At 42.1% G+C, this 26,209-nt stretch overlaps 1 protein-coding gene across 8 annotated transcripts in view; it reads left to right on the top strand.

Annotated features, from left to right (window-relative positions):
* The window catches only part of PLEKHM3 (pleckstrin homology domain containing M3), a 92,862-nt gene that overhangs the window by 30,437 nt on the left and 36,216 nt on the right, over positions 1 to 26,209 (top strand). For all 8 annotated transcript variants that reach the window (XR_003946355.2, XR_007777963.1, XM_050976842.1 and 5 more), the window contains 2 exons: positions 3,049 to 3,242; positions 14,365 to 14,428. Coding sequence is in view for 6 of the 8 variants with exons in the window: in XM_050976842.1 (XP_050832799.1) it covers positions 3,049 to 3,242; positions 14,365 to 14,428 (258 nt within the window). In the remaining 2 variants the exon portion in view is untranslated. The remainder of the gene's footprint in view (positions 1 to 3,048; positions 3,243 to 14,364; positions 14,429 to 26,209) is intronic.

Here is a 26,209-nt window from a genome sequence, read left to right as displayed (position 1 = left end):
GCTCCTGGCTGTACTTCTGGCTGCACACCCCAAAGAGGTCCTGCAGGAAATGAGCACATGCCACATTTGATGGTCAGGACTGAAACAGGGCTCCAAGATTCAAAAGCTTCTTTGTTTTACACAGTCTGAAATGTGTCTGTCAGTCCACCAAATTGGGAGCAAAATTGAATTAAGAGTTTGCAAACCTGCATTCCTTTCCACTGCCACCTCCTCAGGTGTTTCTGGGGTCTGTCCTGTTTCTGGTAAAGCAGACACCAAAAAGTACTGTAGGACATGAGCTTTTACAGTGTAAATGTGCATGGTTCTCTTTTTATGCTGCATGAGCTCAGCAGCTGTAAAATAAGCTGTGGCATCAATTAAGTTTGGAAATTGAGAGGTTCTTGTCTGCTTTTGGCAAGACAGGTCATGAAAATCAGAAAGAATGAACCCCTCTAGAGCTGTCTCTTCCCATACCCAGGATCCTGAAAAACAACAATGCACTTAACATCTGGTAGCACATGGGTAGGAAAAGAGAAATCTTCTTGGCTACAGTAGAAGCTCTTTGAAAGGACTTGGCAGTTAGACCTGTTTCTTCTGTCAAACCAAAGCTGCAGCTCAGTTCCCAGGTTTGCTTTTTTCCCCCATGTCTCCTACTGTTTTCATATTTGTATTTTTCATGTGTTTGTGTGAAGGCAAAAGAAAAGAGGCAATTTTGTGAACACTCTTTCTTCCTTTTGCTTAGGCCAAGTGTTTTCCCTGTTTGCATGCAAAGCCCACTGAATATTGCAGTTTGTTTCAGGTGGCTTTCAGCCTGCACAAAATGCCAGACAAACACAGTAGGAAATGAACTCCCTGTGCTAGAAGGTTTCAGGAGAAGCTGACTTATAGAAAATTGAATTTTGAACTGTAAGTTTGCAGGCTTTAGAAAGGAAAGGTCTGGAAATGTTAGCATCCATCCTTTTATGACATTTAAAGCTGAAACCCTGTTGCACTTTGCATCTTCTCACTCCTGGCTGATTTAATAGGATTCTTTTACTGCCCAGTAAAACTGGGGGACTGTGAGTATGCAAGGATGTGTACTAAAATATTGAATTACTGTGACTGCCCAGCCCTTCCTGTTTCAAGACTGTGTTTCAGCCTCTTGTAGCAACTGCTGTGTTTGGCAATGTGTGTTAATGTTTTACAAGATGTGTGTGCCTCTGTCAGCCATGCAGAGTGGACTGACACTTATCTGTCAGCCAGTGATGCTGGGCAAAGCTGCTTTTCCTGCAATCAGCTCTTCCTGGGTGCATTTTATTGGCAAGGAGAGGCAAAGGTTTGCTTTGCCCTTCTCTCCTTAAAGGCTGCATTCAGACCATGCAGCACCACAGTAGTGCTTGGTCACCACAGTGCCTGCATATGGCAGAGTCACTCAGGGGACCTCAGTTGTGGCATCTCTTTGTTTCTGTGCTCCTGATGCTTCAGGAGAGATGCCCAGCGTGGGGTTCAGGTGTGCACAGGTGTGAGTGCAGTATTTGGACAGGAACCACCTCCCAGTTCCCAAGACAGCAGGGCAGGTGGATGAGGAGCCCATCACCTCGAGAGAGGCTTAAAGCAAGGAGATAGACAAAGAAATGAGTGAGCACCTGATGCTCCTGGTGGGAGGGGCTGGTTACTGTGCCAGGCATTCACACACCTCCTCAGGAATCATGGAATACCTGCTTTAATTTGCTCATTGGTGGAAGAGGACTAATAATTACTATAGATACAGAAGTTGCTGAGGGATTGCTGAGATATTGCAGTCATTGGCCAATGATTGTAAAAGCAGGTTGTTTACCTGCAGTTTTTTTATGCACTGCAGTAAGCATAATAAAATATCAATGTTGCTAGTGTTAAAAAACTTAATAAATTTGGAGTTTGTAGGATTTTGTTCTACAAAATCTGAGGTGCTTGTGTTGCAATGTTAGCTCTGATTCCACAGTTCTTTGTACATGCAGGATATTAAAAAAAAAAAAAGTTAGTGGGGTGTTTAATGTAAGTAGGTGGGATATTTAATACAGCTTCAGGAGCTGGGAAACCTGTGGAGTTATGGTCTGCTATATTTAAAATGGCACATCTTGTTATCTGTGTGTTACTGGTGGAAAGCTGGCCTTGGCATATTTGTTAGATTTGTATTAAATGTTGTGAAAGGTTACATCTGGGGCTAGCTTCCCCTGTCAGTAGCTAGCTACTCGTGCTGGTTTTGGAAGTGGTGCTATTTATAAGGATGTGTACTGTTCTTACCTACAGCCCCAGAAGGGAAATAACTTCCTAAATCTCAAGAGGCTGTAGCATGTGTGCCCTTTGTACTTTTGTTAGCCTAACTCATCCCTCCCTTGTCTCAGAGTAAACATTGACTTAGGGGTTCAGGAGGACTAATTGAATTGTGGAACCAGTAATATTTCTGTAGCAGAGCTTCAGGTGATTTGCAGCTCATTTCATGTAATCCCATCTTCTCTTTTCCAGCTGTGATAAAATGCAGAAATCAGTAATGAGAGGGAGTTTGGCCTTTTCACTTAAGGAACAAGAGTCCTGTTCATTTATCGAGATTACAGTAGCTTTTTGCAGGTGGAGATAAAACAGGGCACTACCATGAAAAATGCATGAAAAACTTTTTGCAGATGGAACTTTGGGAATAATAAGATTCAGTTTTATTTATCTGTATTTTAAGAAGGACAACAACTTGCCTTTTGCAAAAAAGAAAGCAGTGAACAAAGAGAAAAATATTAGCAGGGAAGAAACTGGTTATTCAGATTTTAGACTTCAAAAAAATCTAGTAAGCTATGTTACTGTGCAGCAAAAGCATATGTGACTGCAGATATCACTGTACTTTGGGTAAATAGCTATCTCATACATTCAGTTTTGAAGGGCTTGGTGAAGTTTGACTTGGCTATAAGCAGAGAGAGCTGGATCTCTCTCAACTGTGTCTCCATTTTTAACGGGTAACAGACTAAATTTTCAGATGTGTAGAGTAGCTGACAGATCACAGAGGGGGAGATCTGCTTAAAAAGAATTTGCAGAAAAGCCTAACTAAACTGCTTTATTTTTTAGGTGTCAAAGCAAGCCAAAGAGTTCCTGGAATATGTTTATGAGGAGCCATTAATTGATATCCAGCAGGAAAATCCCATGTTGTACAGTCATGTTGAACCTCTGGCAACTGTTGTCCGCCTGAGGCAGCAGCTGAAATCCCTGCGAGCCTACTTGTTCAGCTGCAGGGCAGCAGTGGCTGAGGATCTGCGGAGAAGGTAAGAGCCACAGCCAGCCTGCAGCACAAGGATGGAGCTTCCTTGGCATGTTGCCTCTTCTGCTGCCTCTTTTGTTTTCTCTCACATTCTGGTTCTGAAGGCATTACCCATTTAGAAAGATGTTGTGGTGGAATTGGCTTCCCTGGGAAGCTGGGCTATCCTCTGCCAAGGAAAATGATGTTTTGGGGTTTGAATATCTGAAGTTGTTCTTGACAGCTGTTAGCTCCAGGGCATCACACATTGTGGTGAGCATCTTTTACTCCTCCTCAGGCTTTCTGGCTGTGTGTATTTGCAGTCAGATCTGCTGCCTCATGCCCCTGCCATGGCATCACAGTGAGGTAGCCACTGCTGGGACCTTTGAAACACCTCACAGTGTGGCCAAGCATGAGGGGGGCCAGAGTCAACCACCTTTCCAGCACTTCTGCTCTCCCCTGTGGCATGATCTCAGCCAAAGGTAGAGGTCAGATAGAGTCCCCTGGCAGCTGAGCCAGCACATGATTCATGCTGGTCTCTTGCTCAGCCAGTATCCCTGAGATGGCTGCACTGAATGTTTTGTTTATACATGGTCACAAATACATGGTCACACAGCAAAAGGTGTTTCATATTGAGTTTGCTGTGGTGAAAACAGGAGTTTTATAAAAGGTGAACTTCATTTTAGAAGTGCTGTATCTTAATCCATTCAGCTGCTACTGCATTTTTTTAACAAGTTAAAAATGAGCAATTTTCTTAAAACTGTCAAGCCACTGTTGTGATCTTAAGAAGGCCAAGTAGTTCTTGGTGTGGATCTCCAAAAGAGATGGGAAGATGTGTCTGCCCATGCCATACTGTGAAGTGAGTGGCTCTGGGCACATGCAGCTGACCTGATGGATCTGTAAGCATTTGTGTACCCCAGTTTTTAAGACAAGACTTCAAGTAGGAAAGCCACTGCTTTGAAATTGTGAGCTGCCAAAGGGCAAAGAAGCAGAAGACATCAGTGACTGTACTTTGAACATGGTGTTCTAGGGACCTGAATTCTTTGGAGGGGTGAGGAGGCTGCCCTGGTGTCTTTATCCCAGGTAAGGAGAGCTGGCCTGTTGTTGGGTACATAACCTGTGTCATTGCTTTGAACTGCCTAGAACAAGTAGAAGGATACAGCAGCAGGTTTATGGAGGGTGTTGCACTGTGGGTTAATAAGTTTTTGTGTGTTACTGCTCAATTCCTATTATTTGCTAGGGCAGCTTACAGCATTTTAAAAATTAGGATGGTTTTCTTTTATTACAGAGGATGGCATTTTCTTGCAGAGCTGCTTTTCTATGCCATCCTCTTCAATAAAAACTGAAGGGAAAAAAAGATTTTTGAAGGTTGTTCAGAAAAAGTAGAAGAAAGAAAATTATGCTTTCTGATTAGTATTGAAAAAAGTAATTCTCTTATTAAAATAGGCAGAAGGAGGCAAAGAATTCAATGGACTTGAGTAAGACAGTAAAAGAAGAGAGTTCAAAGGAGGGCTAGCATAGCAATCAATTGACTAGAGGTAAAAAAAGGGATGAGAGAAAGCCAGGAGAAGGAGTTTCAAACAAGAAAGAAACCTCAGGAAATTATGTTAATGAAGAAATCAGGACAAAATAGGAATAACCCAAAATCTGCCTCCAAAATGGAGAAATGACAATTGCTAAGGAAATAGAAGAGAGTGCACAAAATTTGTCACAGAAATGTGAGCGTGCTCTTTTGGAGCAGAGAAAAGAGAGAGAGAGAGAGAGATCCCTGTGTCAAAATGAAAGGGCTAGAAGGAGAAATGGAAACAGTGCTTCTGGTGCTCCTTTTTCTTATTCTTCACACCATCTCCAATTAAAGCTGTGTGGTGAAGGGCCCCAGCCCAAGAAAGGTTTGGTTTTGTACTGGGGAAGCATCTCCAGTTCAATAGGACTTGCTACAAGTGTAAAAGCCCCTGAAGGAATGTACATTACACACCTTAGAGTCTGGCTCCTTCTTGGTTTGTGAAGTCTCCATTGAGGTGATTTTGGTGCTCATTTGTTCCCTCAGATGTCACCTGAGATGTGCAGAGAGGAGAAGAAGGAAGTTCTTTTCCCATAAGGATTTATTCCTCACACAAAATGCTCCCAATGGCTTTGCTGCCTTCATCTAGGATCCCAGTGTGCAGGTGTTCACTACCAATGTGTTGACTTTATAGAGCACAGCTGAAAAGTAAATAAAGAAAATATGTGATTTTAAATTTTCCTTTGGCTCATCCCAGGGGCAAGTTGCAAGAAAAGGAGGAGTTTAAACAATATGGTGAGACAGCATTCCTAAATTTAGTACTGTTTCCTAATTAAAAGGGAAAGATGGGGAGAGAGAATCCAGTTATCTGTCCTCCCCTAAAAACATTCTTTTGCTGCTTGGTCTTCACCTTAGTATGTGAATGACTATTAATCACCAGAGAGTGAACACAGCGTCTTGAAGACCTGTCAGGCCCATATAAACAGACTGAAACAAACTGTTAATATTGCTGTCTGCAGAGAACTAAAAACAGACTGATTAATTGTATTGGCACCTTGCTGCCTCTGGGACACTGATAGAACCTGCCTTATTAGGGAAAGGCAGATCACTCCGAGGTTTCTTTTATTAATACTATTTGCATTATCATCTACTTTAAATCTATACCTTGCTCTTCAGCCCAGATCACAAAATGAAGATGGCAATGAAGTTGGAAACTCTTGGTGTCCTCTGTGAAGACAAAACTGTTTACAATGCTTACAGTCACTTTTTTCTGAAGAATTCCAGATGGCTATAAACCAGTTTAGCTCAGGATCCAGTTAGCTTAAATGTGGAAATGTTATTTATAATGTTTGGTGTGCCTAGATAGGTACTTTGAGAACTTTGAAACTTGGCATCTAGCAGGGAACTCAGGACCGAAACCACGTTGTGAACCTTGAAGATGCAAGTGACAAAGTAGAAAGAAACAAGAAAAAAAGGAAGGAAGGAAAAGACAGAAGAAATCCTTAATTATAGTAGCTAGAAGGCTCACAGTAAAAATGGTCTTTGTCAGTTATAGTGATTTATTCTCACCTATTGCTCCACTGGATTCTACACTTTTTTATTTGCAGGGGGAAAAAAATAAGGAACATGGACTTGTCTGGGGGTGAAATAAGGCCCTCCACCAGCATGTATGAGCAGTGTTCCTCTGATATTAGCCAGATGAGATTCCCAGCCTGTTGCTGAGCTCCCTGTTTTACAAGGGATGTTGTTATGCCTAGTTAGCTGTAACAGTCAGTATTGCAACACATCATTTGACTAAAATGTCTTTACTGAACAAGTTCTTGCTTGTTTTTGTTGCCTTTCCCATGTGGATGCTGTTCAGGCAGAGACATACAGGACTGAAACCTGGAGCCAACATACAACTAGTGCAAGGGGAGCTGTACAGATCCCACCACCTCCTGCAGTCAGGGAATGAATGGCCCAGACAAACCAACATGGAGTCAATAAAATGGATGGCTGGGAAGGAAACATAATCTCTGAGTCCATTAAATAATTAGGATATTCTGTGAAACTGTGCTGAATGATGCAGGTTCTGTTCTGGGTTTGCTTTGGTCTTGTCATGATTGAAGTCAAGTCAAGGAACTGGCAGAATGATTTTTGGGGTAATGTTCAGATGCCTGCACATTTATTGTAGGGTAGAGTAACCTAGGCCAGCCTTGGAGCTCCATCTGGGTAGCCCTCTGGGCTCTCTGCTCTCTCAGCTGTACATCTAAACTTGCAGTTCAGGGGCTGCTAGCCCAGATACTTTGGACAGATGGCAGTGACACAAGGTAAATGTTTTGCAGCACATTCTCCTGTGCATTAGTGCTTGTTGTAGTGCCCTGGTTCTGCAAGTAAATCTGAATGGAGGTGAGAATCTATGTGGAAAAACTTCTCTCTTGTTCCTCATCTCGGTCTGATACCATTTGTCTCTCATTTCCAGAGCAGCAATACATCAGTTTTACCCCAGCAAAACTCCAGTGCTAGATGCATCACTTAGCAGGCTCTGTTTTGGCTTCCTGTCTAGCAGCAGGAGGTTAAAGGTGCACCTCGGGTGCTGCAGACGTGTGGTCTTGGCTGAGCCTGCTGCTCTGTCAGCACGGGGTGGGACAAGCCCAGATTCAGTTATGCTGAACAATGGAGTCCTGTCACTTCCTACACTGAGGCCTTAGACACAACACTCCTGACACAGGAATAGATGACTTTCAAAATATTTGTGTGGCAACTGGGGAACCTGTCTAAACACATCACAGGAATACTGATTGATCTAATGCAATCACTATACCTCCAAATACCTCATGGATGTGAAGCTGGGCTATGCCATCTTTCAGACCGAGGACAACAGAAGGTCATTAAGTCATCTCCAGACTGTCAAAGGAGACTCTCCATTTTCTTTGCAATGTTGAGGCCATTTGGGGAGTGGAAAATTCCAAAGCAGGAGAACAAAGATACAGATTCTGAAAGCAGTAAACTGCAAAAAGAAAATTTGAGCAGGGAAGAAACAGAAGGATGTGGTTTCGGGGCTCTGAGATAATGGCAAGACCAACAGAAGAAGAAAATTTGTTGCATGGCTGGTTGGAAAGAGGGTGAGAGAGAAAATTATTCAAAGAGTATATCAACATATCCTTACAGGAACAAGTGTTAAGACCAAACAACAACCTAAAGTGAGGAAAGGTGAGAAAATAAGTGCAAAGAAGTATGCACTTTGTTGCATTAGAAGGCATTTGTTGTTTTATTTAGATCCTGCATGCCTTTAGTCATTGCAGTAGCTGAAATAAAATTGCCTGTTGATGGAGCAGACACAAACAGACTACCTTCAACTCTTTGCTTCAACTCTTCTCTCTTTTGGAAGAGGTAGCTGTGCATGCAGGATCTTGCAAATTAGCATCTTAAAAAGTGTTTGCCTAAAACTGAGGGGATGGTGTTAGGTGGAATTTGAACTTTCATTTCAACTAGAGGTAAGAAACAGCTGAACATTGAGGTGTGCACCAGAGCAGCCAGGGTGGAGGCAGTGGTGCTGTCTGTTCATGTCAAGGGAAGGTCAAAAGCCCAAGGTAATGCTCTACCATGCTAAGCCTCCAGCTGAGGGACCTGCCAGAGCTTTCCATGGCAAGTCTTCCAGAAGACAGGTGGGTCTTTCAGTTCTTGTTAGCATTTTATGGTCTGGAGGGCACACCTGTATCTTCTTGTCAAAGAGATGAGTGATATTACATCACTTTCACAATGGTAATTTCCATTCACATGTAACAGGAGCTTGTTTTTAAATCACTGGTTTTCCATTTCAAAAAACCAGTGATTTAAAAACAAGTTCCTGTTACATGTGGACACCATGTTGAAGATGACTTGTGCCATTTTAATCCCTGTATTTTTATATCAGAACTTCTAGCAGCAAAGTGGAAAGGTTCAAGAGTGCCTGACAAAAGCACAGACTGTTTTCTTATTCTTAATTTCAAGTTAATTGGGGGCTCTAAATTATTTTGATTTCAAAATGAAACTATGTCTCTAATTCTCTGTTCTGCTTTTAGTAACAGTGCTACTTGATTCATGAGTTAGATCTGTAGTAATTCTTGTCTTTCACAATGTTACCGTAACCTTGCTCAAGGAATCACAAAGGAGAGGGAGTTGGTGTACTGCATTTTAGTAGGAAGTTTATAAACTGGTTCAGGATTGCTGATGGATGATAAGAGTAACTGTTTTAGCTTAGGGGTGCTCGTGGGGAATTTCATAACAATATAAAATAATACCTTACCTGGACATGCTTGCTAATAAATCTAGCACTTAGTGTGGGCTGAAGATATGTGGGAGTGACTGTTCCCAGAACATAATCAGAAGTGTTCATGCCTCATGAATGTGAAATGATTCACAAAAGCTTTTTTGCATAAGCTCATAGAATTAGAATTTTAAAAATCTGGTATAATGTCACAAGAACTAAATGAGTAAGTAGTGTTTTGGTTTGGTTAAAATTCATTCATTTATTTTTACCTTTTGACTTTAAAATCACTAAGTTCCCAAAGCCCTACTTTTCTGAGTAACTTTAGTTGGCTGGGAAGTTTGGGTTCTACTCTCCCAGCAAAGTTACAGGAGCTAAGACTTCCAAGGAAATACAAAATCAAAAGCTTGAAGAAAGCCATAAGAATTAGCAACACTGGAAAAAATCCTGCCTTCCCTCTCACTTTTGATGCCATTCTCTACCTTGAATTGACAATGTCCATATCAAATGAATTGCAAGAGAAAACCCAGCAAGAAGTGTTCTTTACCTTGCCATGTGTATTTGCAATAACTAGCAACTCACTGATACCCCTCTGTACTTTCAGAACCAAACAGTAAGTCTGAAAAATTGGAGCTGCTCTCAGTGAGATCAGACTGCACGCAGGTCCTGCCCGTCTGCCTCACACGTGGCTGCAGGGTGAGGACCAAAGAGGGCTCTTGGCCCTTGTGCAGGGCCAGAAAACCACAGGAGCAGTGCTCATCAGCCTGTGCTGGCCTTCAGCTGCTTTGCTGTGCAGTGGTGCAGGGCTCCAAAGGTGTAGGCTGCAGTGCCAGGGTATGAGCAGTGCTGCACAAGGACTTGGTACCCTGGTGCTGTGCCAGCTGTGGGTGTGGCAGCTTCCTGCACAGGGGTGGAGGGGAGGCTGAGTGCAGAGCTCTGCTGGACCGGGTCATCTGCGTCCCCTGTGAGTCACAGCTCAGGCATACAGCTCTCAGCCTGCTCAAACCAGACACTCCTGGCTGGCACATCAAACCCTGGTGCCACCTTCCCTACCTACCCCCCTCACATCCTAGGTTTTAAGAGGCTTTTTGGTATAAAGGAGACTTGGTTGGGCCCACCTGCCACCTAACTTGATTTCTTTTGATTGCACTATAAAAAGAAGAGTTCCCCCTGCTTATCACGTTTGTACTTTGGTTATAGTGTCAGGCATAGGCAGATTAATTGGTTTTAGCTTTAGCAGAGCTGTCAGGGTATTTAACCCATTGAAGAAAAATTACCTAGGCTGGTGCTAAACAGGCTTTAAATGCAGAGCAATTACTTAGTGCTAACAAAGCACCATGACTACACACTTTATCCAAATGCAAAAAGCAAACTCTTATCAGTGGTTCTGTTTGCAGGAGGACACTAAAAGATAACCTTTGTTTGTGCAAATACTTACCTGATAAGATCATCCTAGAAGGAACAGATGAAATTTCTGTCTTGCCTGAAGGTTGTACTTCAGATTACAAAATATCAAGCAAAGAAGAATAATAATCAGAAATTGAGAATGCTCATTTCTTTCTTTTAGTTGGATCAAAAAGTCCTGGATGATGTGTTTCTTTTCTGCTTGCACTGATTGTTTTATTTAGGACATAACAATAAAGCAATTTAGAGACCTTTAACCGGTAGGACTTTAGTTTTCATTGTTCACAGTAACTGGCAAAGCCAGAGGCTGGTTAGCATTGAACTTGTTTTGTTCATTTTAGGTTAACCCCTGACTGGTAGCCAGGGTTTACAGCCCAGCAGTCCTGTGACTCATCAGTGGTGAAACTGGTCCGGGAGTTTCCAGGCTGGGAAAGCTTAGGAGGTGCTTTTAGTGGGACGTGCACTTGATGCCATTTGCCTCTCAAGGGTCACAGGTCACATTCTGAAGCTGCAGAGGTTTGAGTTCTTATTGTGATGAGTCTTTACATCTCACATTTGACCTCTGTCTGGTTCACTCCAGTTTCTTTTCTGTGTTAAGATTTGGCTGAAAGGCCACTGTTTATTGAATGCTCTTAATTGACCAATTTTAAAAAAAAAATCTAGTTAGTTGTACCACATCAATCAAAAGATTTACAAAACTGACATTTTATTTTGCTTTCAAATGACTAATTAGGGATTTCTCATTTGTTGTGTATAAAAGACTTTATATTAGGGGAAAAGTAATATTCAGGCATGTTTTGGTATTTTTGTGTCAAGGCCTTGTATTAATCTAAGCATACTCAAAGCTCCTGACATAATCTTGTGCAGAAACTAAACACCTATTTTCTAGTGAAGTGTTCCTAAGTGTCATTATCTTAGCCTGCTCTGGGTCCCTGTGAGATTTTTGGACACGAGTGTGATTTTAGGTTGACCTGGATGCCTTGTAGTGCTTTGTCTGGATGCCAGTGCCATGGTGTGGTGCTTGTGTGAGCCCCATCTCACCTGCTCTTCTCTACTGACTTTGGTTTCCTTTGAACAGTTTCAGTTGTAGGTGACAGAGGGACAGAGATAGCATAGACACTACTTTCCTACTGGCTGCACTGTTGGGAAGCAAGAGGCTGTGAATTAGTCCTCCTACTGAAAAGGACTTTATATCAGCCATGACCTCATTAGGCTCAGAGAACCTGTGCAGGCAAGCAAAGGGTTGGAAAGTGGCCATCAGTCATTCTCTTGCTCACTGGAGGACTTGGTCTGTGTGGATTTCCTGCCCCAACTGATTTGCTTGCATTTTATGAGTTTTTTTGAAAATGTGTTTGGGTTTGGTATTTTGGTGCCTGTTATACTCTTGTTCCCCACCCACTAGAGGCTGGCAAAAACTGGCAGTGAACAGACACATTTTTGGGAGGTGGCTACACCAGTTCCATTCAGGTAGCTGTTGAGCTTTGGGTTTTTCTTTCCAAACAGGACTAATAGGAATTTTCTGGAGATGAACTTAATTGCAGACATGCAGCACAGCAAGACCTGTTTTTGTAGAGTTGCTCAGCTTGCCACAGGTGTGGTGAAAGCACTTCATTTATATGAGTGGGGGCTGAGCTGCCTCCTTCTAGGCAATTTCAGGGTTTCACGGCCATGGGGCTCTATGGTTTCCACCTTTGGTGGTGTGAGCAAATGTTGGAGGAGTGTTTTCCACCTCTGCATTTCTTGGGAATCATGCAGGGACTGGCCCAGTTACTTCATGACTTCTGTAAATGCTGTTGCATTTGTGAGCTGTGGCTGCCCAGCTGTTCCTCTGTGGCACACACAGAGAACCAGTTTTAATTGTGCAAGTCAAGAGAAGGACTGCACATCTGAAACTGGACCAGCCTTACTTCCTGGGGCTTTTTTATGCCTCAGTTCCTGTAGCAATGGAAATAATCACTCCCCTCCCTTGAATGCTGAGTATATGTGTGTGTGTGTGTGTGTGTGTATGTATGTGTGTACATGTTTTGCATAAAACTGGAAGGGTAATGCCTATTTTTTCCCCCTGGAAGTACATTTGGGAGGGAGGAGGTGCATTGGATGCCAGCTCTGCAGAGCTATTGCTGCAAATCAGCATGTTTTAAGGAAGGGGACAGGTATAGGGATAAGATTTGTCACCAGGGCCTGTGCTGGATGAGACTTGCCTGACAAAGGAATTTGGCTGATCATGAGTTTGCTTTTCACCTGCACACTTTTTACTAGGAGTTAGAACTTGCAGGAAATAAGGAAATAAAATGCCATCCTTGAAGGCAGGGGAGTGTGATGTTAGTCATCAATACTAGTCATTTACAGGTTTTGCATTATGGGCTATTCATGCTATTTCCTGAACAAGAAATGTTTCATTAGCTAATTGTTTTCCTTAGCAGGGTAAGGGCATCAGCAGATAATACAGTTTCTGGCAAAGCTGTTTAGTGCCTGCCCGTATGATCGGGGAGGATGATGGTAAATTTTAATGAAAGAAATTGTGTCTGAGCTGAAAAAACACTAATGCTTCAAAATGCTGTTCAGAGTTGGCTCCTTATCTTTTAATAAGTCTGCTATGTGCAGATGGGCAATTCCAGTCTCATATGTTGTCTGATGTCTGGATTTTGACTGTTTTCCACTGGTCTTTGACATTGTGCCAAATGTATTCTGAAGGTGTGATGCAGCAGAGCCACTGCAACACAGTCCCCTGAAAAAGGAGCACTAGTATAACCTACAGAGCTGGAAGGGGAAAATGGCAATGCCCTAGTGAGATTGCAGCTGAGAATTGGTTGGGTAGAGTGGATATGCTTGCTGAGAAGGAGCAGTGGCACAGTCCTGCTGCAGCAGAGTGCCATAAGATGGGTGGTCTGCAGTTGTCAGTGCCTTCCTTAAAACTCTTCTCCTCCTACCCCAATAAATCTTAATTTTTTTTCAAAAGTACAAAAGGAATTATGAATTATTTGTACTGCCCACCTTAGCAGCAGTGAGAGTTCAGTACATGCAGCTTTGAAAACTATCAGTATAAGGTTGTTTAAGACAGCTAATGGAATATCAGAAACAGAGGTGTTTTCATTATTTCTTAGAATCCATGTTCTGTGGAAAGATTGCATTTGGCAGTCTTATTCTCTTGGTCTGTGGTTTAGCTGGTTATGTTGTTGCATCTTCTCTGTGCATGCACACAAAGATGGTTTTTTTCTGTTCCTGACATCTTTATAGCAGATACAAATGTTTTCATAAACATTTTTAGTTAATATCCACTTAACGCTCCAATGTCCTTTTTTTCCCTCTGTGATGTTATATTAACCCAGTTTTTCACTTTACTGCCAATCAGTCTAATTAGGGCATCTCTTCTCTGTTCACTTTCCTGTAATTTAGCTTTACTTATCAGGTCTGTCAGTACATAAACAATGGCCTTCCCTGAAACCTTGGCTTATGTAAGGTAAATATTGCTTTCTTAAGTAAGTCATCATAGAGTCTAAACCAATTCATATATTTCTGTATGGAAAGGGGAATTGCTATCAGTCAGCTTGATGTTGGAAGAACAGTATCTGCATGGCCTTTTCCCCCAGTATACATATTTCAGTTACAAAACCATAAATCACATGTGAAACTAAGTGTTACAGCTTTGTAGCAGACCAGAATCTTGTCTCAGACCATAGGAAATACTTCTAATGTGTTGTTTGCATTGTTTATTTTTATTGCTGCATTAATTGTTTAAAGAATCATGGTCTGTGGTCAGAAAGAGCTTTCAGTGGCTGTTGATGTCTCAGTATATGACCTGACAATATGAGAATGACACTGGCACAGAAATTATTCTTATTGTGGGACTATTGTGTCCATGCAGAAAACCATAAAAATAGGTGGTGCTTAGAGGGTGTTATAATTCTAGTTTCTTTCTCTCTAACATCACTGTTCTGCTGTTATTTGGTGGGGAGAGTAAGCTTAGGAGTTTCCCAGTCAAAAAGGTGTGACACATACCCGTTTATCTCTTTTCAGGATCTTTCCCAGAGAGTATCTTCTTCAACAAATCCATCTTTATTCTCTGGCAGACCTTCAGCAGGTGAGTGTCTTTGGTTTATTCTACCTGTTACACATGGAGCCTGTTCCCACCTCCAGAGCTAACTGTACATTTCCCTTCTAGCTATTCATAGCAGAAATACCTGTACTTCCAAGCTGTGTCTTTGGTTTGTAGTTTAGTACAAAAATGGGTTAACAGTGGCATGGATTAGGGATGAAAGCCTAGAGCACCACTGTTCAAATAGGGGTGGAAAGAGACTGTGAGAAAAAAACTGCAGTCTGTAAAGAGAACTTTGCTATGAGAAATTTTTCATCTGCTCAATAAATTCTCATCAGTCTCAGCCCATAGGTGACAAGTAGAATTTATTTCTTTGCTTGAAAGAGTAGTTCAGGAAGTTTGAAATTTGTACAGTCCCTAATGCAGCATGATTATTTACAAATCTGCTGAGCATGGCCATGAGGAGGGGGCAGGGTGGAAGCTAACCCCCAGCCCCCTTCCCCCCAAAGCTAAGCCAGCCTGCTACACAGAGCTGAGCCATGCAGTGTTACCATGACAGATGTGACCATGGAAGAGGTCATGTGCCAGCAGAATTTGTCTTTGCATTGTTACTGACTCAACTAAGCAAGAACCTTGAAGTACATTTACCTGAACAGCAGAATTTTATTCTGTAGCAGATTAAACAAGAAGAATTTGGAAAAAAGAGCTGAAAAGGGGAGAATAGGGAATCTAAGGTGAGTGTGCTGCAAAGCTCAGATGCACAGGGGAGGAAGCAATGAGGTGAGGTGTGCTGGCTGACCTGGGCACCTCTGTGTTCACAATAATGCTGCTGCCAGTGGTGTGTAAAACAGTATTTTAAGCTTCTTTCACCTATGTTTCCCTTCTCTAGTGGTGCCTTTTTTTTCAGGATAAGAGTAGCATAGTCAGCTCTGGATGTTCAGTTGACACATTAGGTTGAGGTAGTTCAGATGCCCCTCAGAGCTGGAGACTACAGAACAACAGGAAATGTGGCTTTTGTTGGCTGGTAAAATCACAGGCTGGAAATGATTCCATATATAAAATAAAAAGGCCAGTTGCCTGAGGTCTGAAACTGTTTCCACATCTTTTCAGCATGTTCTGCTATCTCATCTTTAATAATCAAGCCATGAAAAAGCAAGCTACTTAACTCCAGAGCTGCAGTCTCCCTGGTGGGCCTGTATATTAGCCCCCAGTGCTTTGTAAGCTGCTTAATCAGTTCCTAACATTGGTAGTAGATATTTTAGAAGCAAGCAGCAGCTTATCAAGCACCCTGGGGGAGAGAAGGAGGGTAGAAGTCATAATTCATGCATTGATTTAGCACTTTCCTATAACATGTTGCTTTGTGTTTGTGTTTTCAAGACACCTTCTCTTCCCCTGAGGCTCCCAGTCCCAAACTTATCATATTTAGAGGCAATATAATTTGATTATCATTGCTGCTGGGGTGGGTTAAATTACATTTACCTTTTAATCGAGCTATATCCTTGTTGTGAGCATGGAGAGGGTTTTCCACATCTCAGAGGCTCCAAGTTTGAAATCTGATTGCCTGTTTTTGTCAAAGTGGATCCAGAGTGGAAAAGAGAGGAGGGCCCAATGAGAGAGTGAATCCAATGGTCAGATAAATACTAATACCCTTACCAGCCCCTCCCTCCTGTCTGCTTTGGCCCTTACTGCTGCTTTCTCCCAGTTGCTCATCATTTTCCCCTGACCTGCAGTTTGGGTAGTTTTAATCCTGAAAGTTTTTCCTCCTTTTGATTCCTCTGCTGCCTATTTCCTCATATCCATGGACTGCTTTTGCACTGTTTCCTGCTGTCATGTAGATTGCATGTGTTTGGGGAATTAACTAAAAGGTTTATTAAAGATTAATGGAAAGATAAGGCATGGTGAGTGAATTAGAAAAGCAGAGAGGGGTAATCTGCAGATATAAGCAACCTTTACCCTGGTTAGTCCCAGCTCAATTCTGATTTGCTTCCTGGCCAAGTTCCCTTTAAAGATCCTAGAAAACATGGTTGTTTCCTACCTAGCAGCTGAGTTTCAGAAATTGGGTTTGAGGGTCTGTTCTTCATTGCAAAAAGGTTGAAATGCCTGTTGCCAGTAGATGAAGCATCTTATAATACTACTCTCAAATAAAATCCAATATCAATCTATTTCCATGTCTAACAGGGCCTAGATATTATGAGTCTAGCAGAGTATATACTTGGGCTATCTGCTGGTCTGGGGATGGTTGTCACTTGGATCCATTTGGATAGGGCTCTAGTGGGAGGACTTTACTGTGAGGTTAAAAGCAGAGTGAAAAAAAATTGGAGCAAAGTGGCCTTACTTTTGGAAATGTCCCAAATCCTGGTGAGGCAGTGGCTTTTGCTAGTTCTTGTATTGTTAACAAATGCTCGTGGTGCAGATGTGAGTAACCAAAGAAGCAAAGAGTGACAGACTTTATTTGTATGTACTCACAAATGGACTCCAGAAGGTTTTGCTGCAGCCCAAGGCCCCAGGGGCTACATTAAAGTTTACAGAAGTCTATCTGTGGGCATTCCTGTGGGGTAGATGTTCTTAGAATCCTGGTGTCAGCAGATGAGATAACTGATGAGGTGTGTTCAGACTGAATAGGCAGAAACACCAGGTGTGATTTAACAGGCACAACCCCCCCAGCTTGCCTGCTCTGCCTCATTGGCTGCTCTTGTTTGTCTTTGCAGCCTCGTGTCATCTGCCCTGCAGCACCCATAACCCTCTGCATCTCTGGTAGGCAGTTTATCCAGGGTTATTCCAGTCAATTAAAGCTTTCAAGAGGGAGATCTCCACTGGCTAGGAAGCAAGTATTCACTCCTGAATTTGCTGGTGTTAGCAGACATAGTATACTGAAAAAATGGATTTGTTTTATAGGCTGTGATGTGCTGTTACAGTCCAGGATATTTTCATCCTAAACCTGCTGGAGGTGTGAACTCTTCTCTGCTGACATTGCTAATACTTTTGTGCATAAATGGACAGAATTCATGCAACAGGAGTTAAAAACTGTCCATTTAGATTTTACAGATGTGATTATGGTGCTGCTTGTATTGAAACTGACAGTTTTTACACTCTTAAATATTGGTTTGGACCAAAGTTGACTCAGACAAGAGTCTTGTATTTCTTATGAAAAGTAATTTTGGCTCCTTACACTACATAATATGTTGATGGGAGCTTTTGAAGTAAAAGACTAGAAGGCACTATTGTAGTGATTTCCAAATTCAGATGGTTCATCCATAGAGAGTTAACTCATGTCTTTCCTTCTTTTTAATGTTAAATAACAAGATACACAAGTGCACAAAACTTATTGCAGTGATGCACAGGAAGTTCCACCTGAGCATGGGGAAGAACTTTATTGTGCAGTGACCATGCATGGGAGCCTGTTGCTACAGGTTGTGGAGTTTTCCCTCTCTGGACACCGTTCTGTGCCACATGCTCTGGGATAACCCTGCTTGAGCAGGGGGGTTGGTCCAGATGACCCACTGTGGGCCCTTTCAGCCTTACACATTCTGTGATTCTCTGATGGTCCTTACTGTAGAAACTCTCTTAATTGTGCCAATTATTTCATCCTGGTTATACCAACTCTAAAAGATACAGTGAAATAAAAAGGATCCACATAAGGGCAAAAATTACTGGATGCCAAGGATGGAAACATGGGAGATTTAAAAATATGATAATTTGAAGACTTGTTTATACAGGAACACTCAGGGAAAAATAATGAGGTGACAAAATATGGGAATTTAAGAAGATGAGTTGAATTACTTTAAATCACTGTGTAAATACTGTTATTCAAAATATAAGTGGCTTTCATTTGGTTTATCTCCATTTACTTTGGAAGCAAAGTGACATAAATTGCATTAAAGCCATTTTCATTCTGAATGTGTATGTCCATACAGGGATTTAATGTAGTATAATTTGTCCATTTTAACATTGTAGATAAACTAATCTGTTGAAATTTAGTTAAAACATTATTGCCTTCAGATCAGCTTTCCTGACTACCTGTAGATGAACCCACAAATAATGTGAAGAACAGTGCAGAGAAAGGATGAACAGGAGAGCCCTGTTCTCACAATGATATGGCACAGATCACACAGTGAGTATGAGGGGTGCATAAAAGTCCAATGGAATCCTTAATGGAAATGCTTCTCTGCAAAACACAGTGAGAATGAGGAGTTTAATGCCACAATAGTGTCACTGAGGCCAGAAATGTATCATCTTTGAGAGGATTAGGTATCCATAATGAGAATATCCACAGTTACAGTACATAAAATAAAGGGATTATAGGATTTCAGACTAGACATACTATACTGAAGGGATTAGGAAGATGTCTTCCCTACTGACAGACAAATCAATGATTTCATCTTCCTCTGACTTTTGGAAGACTGATTACACACAGCACTGATTACAGCTCCTGGGAGCATTTTGGGCTTGCTGGACTGCTGCTCTCACAGAAGCATTCCTCACTGGGAAACCTTCATGTTTCTGGTCAAGCTTTTCTGCATATAAGGCTCCCTAACAAGAGTGTGGGGAATAAAAATGAGCTTCAATGAAACAAAAGTTCTACCTGATTTGAGCCTAATATGTTGTTAGATTAGGAGTAGAAAGTCTTAGAAGAGCAAAAAAATCATTAGATCTCCTTCACTCCTCCAGGCTTTTAACCCATGCTGTACTTTCATTGCACCTCCTAGACAGAACTGAAGGAGTGGATCAGAGATGCCCTTTCTACTCTTTTTATACATGCAAAGCTTTAGATTGATTTAGACAAATTGTTTCATCAGTCCCAACAATAGCAAAGAATGCAAGATGTGGACTTCTTTTGCCTTTTACTTGCTGTTTTTTTCAGAAGTAAACTTCCCTGAGAACTCAGTCCTCATCCCATTGCTGATAGATGCTTAGTATAGATTTGTAACATAGAGCCTGATGAATTCCAAGCCCATCAGGGGTGGTGTCCCTGCCCAGCAGTTCCTTTTCATTGATACAGTAAAAGGATGGGATGTAGCATCTCACCCACAGAGAGCCTGTGCATGTGGCTGTATTGATTGAAAAAAATGGGGTGTGGCTAACATACTTTGGGTTTCCTGTAGTTTCAGAAGTATTACTGAATCAGGTACATGACAAACGCCCTCCTGCTCGTGGTCTATGTGGCTGAGCCTGTGAAATCATGAGTGCAAACTGAGTTATATCAAGGAGAGAGTCTGTTGCTGTCATTTGTGTCATTCAGTGATTCAGTATAAGCTGTATCATCTTAAGCTTCTATTTACCAAAGAGGTTTACCTATGTAGCTGTACCAGCAAATTCTTTTAATTTTAGGCAAGCCCTTTTTCTGCTTAAGGGGCAGGAGGTGGAAAATGAGAAGGAGAATGAGGTTTGGGCAGGCCTGGCTATGCTGAGATGACTGAAGATTTTTCTGTTACAGTTCTCTGTGGGAACTGACTGTGCTCAACAAGGGCAGCAAAATGCCAGGCACATCATCTGTGCCATAGCAGCCACAGTTCAGAGTTCAGCACTGTTGGGAAAACATCAATTCACAGCTCCAGCCTCCCAAGCAAGGGATGTTGATGTTGACACAGCATGTGTGACAGAGGTGTAAGTCCTGCAGTGTGTTACTACCAGTGTAATAATACCAGATAGTTGTCTACATGAACTGTGTGAGGATGCATCTTAGACCACAGTGGCCCAATGTTAATAGCTGTCTTTATGAGCTGTGCCTGTTGACAGTGTTCTAAACTAAGTATATTAGCAGAGGAATATCAAAATAGTCCTAAGATGGGAATAAACACAAAATATCTGTCTTCATCAATATTAAAAGATCTGATAGCAAAGCAGCAGTTAAACATCTTGTCTACTTTCCTGTGGCTGTGGCTCCTTTATCACTGAGTCACAGAATGGGTGAGGTTGGTAACACCACAGTGTGTCATCTGCTCCAACCTCCCTGCTCAAGCAGGGTCATCCTAAAGCACCTGGCACATCATTTATTTTTGTCACTCCCTGGAGGTTGCCAGCACTGAGCTGCCTTTCAGCAGAACAGGAAGCTTCAGGTTAGCTGATGTTCCTGTGTGTGTGTAATTCTCAAAGTGCTGACAGCTCTGCTTACAATCAGTGGTAATGGCAGTGTGCACTGGCGTTTCCTTTTTACCTCAGCTCTGCCAGGGAAGGGAGTTGCTGTCATTCACAATGGCTCTCAGGCAGAGAGCATGGCAGAGCCAGCCAGGCTAGGGCATGGAGAGCTGGTTAGGAGCATTTTGGCAGGTGGCTCTCAGGAAGACAAGTTCATCTGAGCTAGGTATTGCAGGCAAGTCTAGAGATCTAGCAAGATCATTAGTAGATATTTTTAATAGCAGGACTGGTTCCAGCACTGCATGAAACCAGAATTTTTAACAGGGTTTATTAAATACTTGTAGTCCTTTTGAAATACTTGTAGTCCTTTTCCTTGTGAATATGTAATCTAGGCCTCTTGGGCTAAGTGTGGCTCTTTAGAATGAAACTCGATTTAAAATGACCCAGTAGTGGTGTCAGGGGTTCACAGGAGCTTTTGAGTTGAGATCTCCAGAGATATTTTAATTTTTTTTCAGCCTGTAGAAGCAGCAGCAGTAATATAAGTTACCCTTTTTCTGCTGCCTTGTGCTGAACAGGTTTCTTCTGTTATTTTCTGCTGTGCAGAATGAAAAGCCCACTACTGGAGAAGCAGGTTAGCAGTGTGAAAGATTGGGCTCTGAACTCATTGCTCTGCTTCACTTAAAATGATGATTTGGGAGAGCCAGCTGGGTGTTTTTTCAGGACTAACATCCTGAAAAACCAGATTTCCCAAGAAATAAAATAGTATCTCAGGGCTACCTGCTTGGATGAGAGAAGAACATTTTTTTTAAATTTTGCTTTTAAATATACTTTGTACTCACAGAGGTTTTTTTCAGAGTAGCCCTAGCCTTTTTCTTGGTATGTTGCTTTCTTGTTCTAAAATTCTTCAGAGGACTCCTCCTTAAAATGCCCAGATCCAGTCCTATGCAAGGCAGGAAAGTTTCTAATTTTGTGCTATCACTCATGAAATAGCATTTTGCTCAGTGGGCATGTAGAGTCAGTTAATATCTCTGCATGCAATTGCTTGCTTAATCTTAAAAAAAAGTGTATATATACTCTCTGCCTGAATGCATATTTGCTTCTGTATTTAGAGTCACGTATGTTTTTAAGCTCAGTAATGTGCTTTCTGTTTTCTACCAGCCAAATTCCTGGTACTCGTTCAACCTTGTTTGATTAAAACAGCCTTTAACCTTTGCTTGAATGCCTTTTCCTTAAAACAACCTATAATTCTTCCCTGCAACAAGATCAGGAGAACTTGGGGTGTGACAAAATTGACATGTAGCTGCCTGGAAACCTTGAGGGAAGGAGAAAGGAGGAAAGACAATTGAAACACAGTGAGTGTGAGTCTTGTTGCAGAGCTGGCCGGGGAGCTGACACAGGTGATTTCCAGGCCTGTTGTTTGTACTGAGACAATTCCATCTCCTCTTTACTTGTGTCAGCTTGCATCCAGAGACCTGCTGAAATTTCTGGCATTTCTTCCTTTCAGTGAGAAGAGTGGGGGAGGGCTTGGAGGAACCTTGTCATCCTCTCTGTCTCCTGCTATAAATTGACTTGAACTGTCACCAGTTTGTTTTTCCTCTCCCCCAGCCAATGTAAAACTCCATCTTCACCTCGCCCCCTGCCTATGTGTGCTTGTCAGAGATTAGCAGTGTTTGTTCTTGACCTTGTAATTCTTCCTCTTCCCAGTGCCTGTTTTAGTTAGGGGCTAATTTGTGGAGTATCTCTCTAATAGCAAATTAAGGTGAAACATATTTAGGGGTTCATAGTCCGGAAGGACTGAACAGCAAAGGGCTCTGCCATCAGCACAGACTGCCTGATGCAAACAAGTCAAAGGGGACTTCTGATTTCTGTTTATTCCAATCTCACTCCTTTAGTTTCCTCTGCTTTAGTTTGATTTATTTGGCAGCTGGTTTAGTGGGGTTCTTTTTGTTCTTTGCAGTGTTTATTGCAGGGTTTCCTTTCGGGTTGCTCTCTGCCCTGTGTGATGAGTTAGTGCAGCGCAATGTGCGCCGGTGTCAGCAGTGGGTGAGCAGAGTCCCTGCCTGCTCTGCCCACCCTGCTGTCACCTGTACCACAGGCTGAACAGGCTTTTGGGACAGAGAGGGACCTGTGGAAGGTGTAAGGGAAGAGGAGGGAGAGGGTGGGGTGGTATCACTCTTGCTGTTGGGAGCTGGGATTGTGGCCTGTCGCATGCCTGTCACAACTGAAGTTACTCCTGTATTCTTTTTTAATTTCTTGTATGGCAGTGCACAGTGACTGACTGTAGTGTGCATGCACACAAATAGTAAGAGATCCTTCTTCCCTTAAATCACCTGTAATTTAAATAAACACGACAGGCAGTCTGAAAGAGGTGACTGGGAGTCAAAATGGAGCAAGGAAAGCCAGCAGATTAGTTTATTGCACAAAAGATCTGGTATCTGCCTCTCTGCAACTTTTACCTCATGATCATCCTTCCTCCTTCCATTTCCTTTTCCTCTGAACTAAAGATTAATTGTGCATTGAAATTATAACAAGAATTTGTGGTGTTAAGAATCTGGCCAACGGAAGAGAAAAAATCCTCAAGGAAATTAGCAGTCCACAAGCATTGTCTGTTCCCTAGATATAAATGACTGGGAACTTCCCAGCCAGGGAATGTTTTCCCTTTATTTTCTCTGCAACTTGTATTATCCTTAGCTAAGCATATTGTAGCACGCTTGTTTCCAAGTCTGTGTTTTTATCACAGAAGTCCTGACCCCACTGAAATCTTCATGGGGCAGAGCTTGCATTTACCATTTCAGCTTTAATGCCCAACTTGCATGTTTAATGAAGGCAGAAAATACCTGCTTGTTATCCAGTAAACAAATAGGGAAAGGCAATCATTGTATTTTTCCTACACCCCCAGTCCACTTTTGCTTGTCCTGACTTGTGACAAAGATTACCTGTGACAGATAAGAGAATTTGTCAGAAAATGTTTTCTGAACTAGATGTTGCAATGTAAGGATAGGAGGTAGAGTGCAAAGATCCTGACTGCAGCAAAAGATCCAAGGAAGGCATTAGGAACAACTTTCCAGTTCTGAGCACTGGACTGCTGTGGTATCTCTCTGGTGAGAAGTTTTGAAGGAAGTCAGACAGTCATTTTGGTTGTGCTGGAGGGTAAGGAACAAACTGGATGTTTCTAAAGGTGTTTTTTCTAGACCTGTTTTCTTGTGTCATTGGTAGCTCCTTTAAAAGCATATTTCTCATCTATCTTGGGGGTGAAGAAAGATTATTGAATGTTTAGTCCTCTTCCACAAAGCTTCCACTGGTGGAATTTGGAGGGTTGTGAGCATCCAATGGTGAATTGAAGACAATCTTTTCAGGATATTTTATCTGCCTTTCATTCAGTCCAGGAAGCATATTCTCTGTGGTGCTTTAAAGTCCAGGCAGAGCTGGAGCTTACCTCTGAATTTGTTAGGAAAAGGCATGATTCAGACAAGCTGTTTCTAGAGAGGTAGAAAGAAAACAACCAATGGGGGCAGAAACCTTTTCTGCAGAGGATGGTGGAAAGCTATCCACAGTTGTTGACTGCTCTTTCAGGTAGGTTCCTTCTGCCAGACATGCCTGTGACATTATTCCTGTGAATTAAAGTACTTTCTATCTCTTCAATTTATGTAATTGGGGATCATGAATGAGTTTCATGTCCACCACCCCTTCTATTTTCTCAGTGCCTCTTGGCCTTTCATGTCTCTTCTGCATTGCATCAGTGCCTCCTGGCAAATTCTATGTCTGTCTGTCTCAGATAGAGCCAAGTGTGTGTCTGGCCTTGAGAAATAATCATAAATTTTCTTCTGTCAGGAGGAGAGGCCAGGACAACCCAGTTTAGATTTGAACCTGTAGTTCAAGGTGTTTTAGGGATTTCATATCACTTAACCCATACCCTCCAGGCATCACTTGTGTCTGACATGTAGATCAGACTGGAGGAATAAGAGCAACAGACTGCTCAGTGCTTCAAAAGGAGGTTATGAAGCAAAGCTGTGTCTTTAAAGAGAGTGCCTTCTAATAAATGTTATCTGCAGAGAAATACACCAGTCCCTGCATAAGTAGTTAATGTTACTGCTTCAGTGTTGGCTCATAAAACAACTTTATCACCTCTATGACGATAATGATTAACAAGCTGATTTACAAGGGTGGGGTCACAAAGCCATTTGGCAAATTTAGCTTGCCTCACAGTGACAGGAATACAGAACCTGAGTTTTACAGTATTTTCACCACTTTACCTGAATTACTTAACCCTGGTGGCCAGGCTCTTAGGCAGAGCAGTAGCAGCAGGTTCTCCTTTATGAGGATAATAACCAGAGTTTCCTCCAGTGCTTCTGATACCTGAGGAAATTGCAGGTCTCAGTCTGAGGGTTCAGCAGCACTGGGGACATTTCCCAAATTCCCATCTCAGTGTTTATTCCCTGATCACTTAGCCACAGTGAACTGACAGTGTTTACAGGCACACTCTTACATTATGCCTCTGGCTGATTGCCCCTTGTGCCAGAGCTGGCAAAATATCTACCCAAAGATGTGTGTAGATTTATCTTCCTACTCTTAGATTCTGGATAGCTTCTGTTAAAATATCCCTCATCTGTTGCTTGTCCATATCTTGGATCTTAATAAGGGGTTTTTTGTTTAGACTGTGTCAGATTTTTCTTTTATTATCATATGGTAGGAATTACTCAGAGTGGCAAATTTAATTTAAAATGTATTTTAATCCAGAAACACTTTATGTGGTTGCAATATACCATGACACTGTTGAGAGACCAGACTTCTTAACCTTTGCAGTTTCTCACATTGAGCAAAATGGTGTATCTGAAAGCTCAGCAAGCTGTATTCCCTTTACTGTCTGTTCTGACAGTCCTAATGTAGGTGACCAAAGTTATTTATGATCTCCATTCGATGTGAACATCTACTGCACTCCTAGAAGTTGGTAAAAATGCACAGACAGGGTAGGAGTTTTGATGACTCTCAGTCAAATTCATAACATAGACTCCTGCAGGGATGGAGGTCTCACTCAGTACCTTTTGCTTCTTATCTAGCAATGCTGACAGGAGCCCTGCCCTCAAAACAAACACTCTGACCTCAGCAGTGTCTGGAAACTGTGCTGTTTTTTCTTTCCTGTCCAGAAAGTTCATCATATCTGATAGACTTCAGTGCTGATTTATGTGGCCATGATCTCCTGGCAAAGTTTGGGTATTTCTGTGGCCCTGATCTCCTGGGTGGGTGGAAGGCTATTGCAGGTGTTACTTGAAGTGCTGGTGGATTACAGCAAACTCATTTGTCCTTCTGTTTCTGCACATCTCTCCCCTAGTTCCTGCTGTAGTTGTTGGTGTATTACATCTATGGAAATGACAGCCTGAGTTAGGAGGGGTCTTCCATGCTTTCCTTGTCTGATCAACTTGTGATTGCTTTTCAGTTAGTCCCAGCCAGAGGCTTCTATTAATGTATTTTGTAATTTGAACAACTCTCAGGAACAAACTCTAGTTCTGTAATAAGGTTTTTTCATGCCTAGTTTTTGGCCTTGCTCTGTTTCCCTGACAAAGTTATTACAAGTCATGAGTTTAGGTTACCTTCTCTGGGTCAAAACTCTCAGCAGACTTGAGAAGTTCTGCCACTGTTCCTTGGCCACTTTTCTAGTTTGGTTTTTAATATAAAACATCTATTGCAACACCATGTTCACTACATTGCTCTCCCGTGGGACTGGTTTGTGCAACCCTCCTTCATGCTGGCAAG

This window comes from Serinus canaria, chromosome 7, assembly GCF_022539315.1.
Source record: "Serinus canaria isolate serCan28SL12 chromosome 7, serCan2020, whole genome shotgun sequence".
Lineage (NCBI taxonomy): Eukaryota > Metazoa > Chordata > Aves > Passeriformes > Fringillidae > Serinus > Serinus canaria.
Note: the sequence above shows the minus strand (reverse complement) of the source record. Positions and strands in the feature narration are given on the sequence as shown.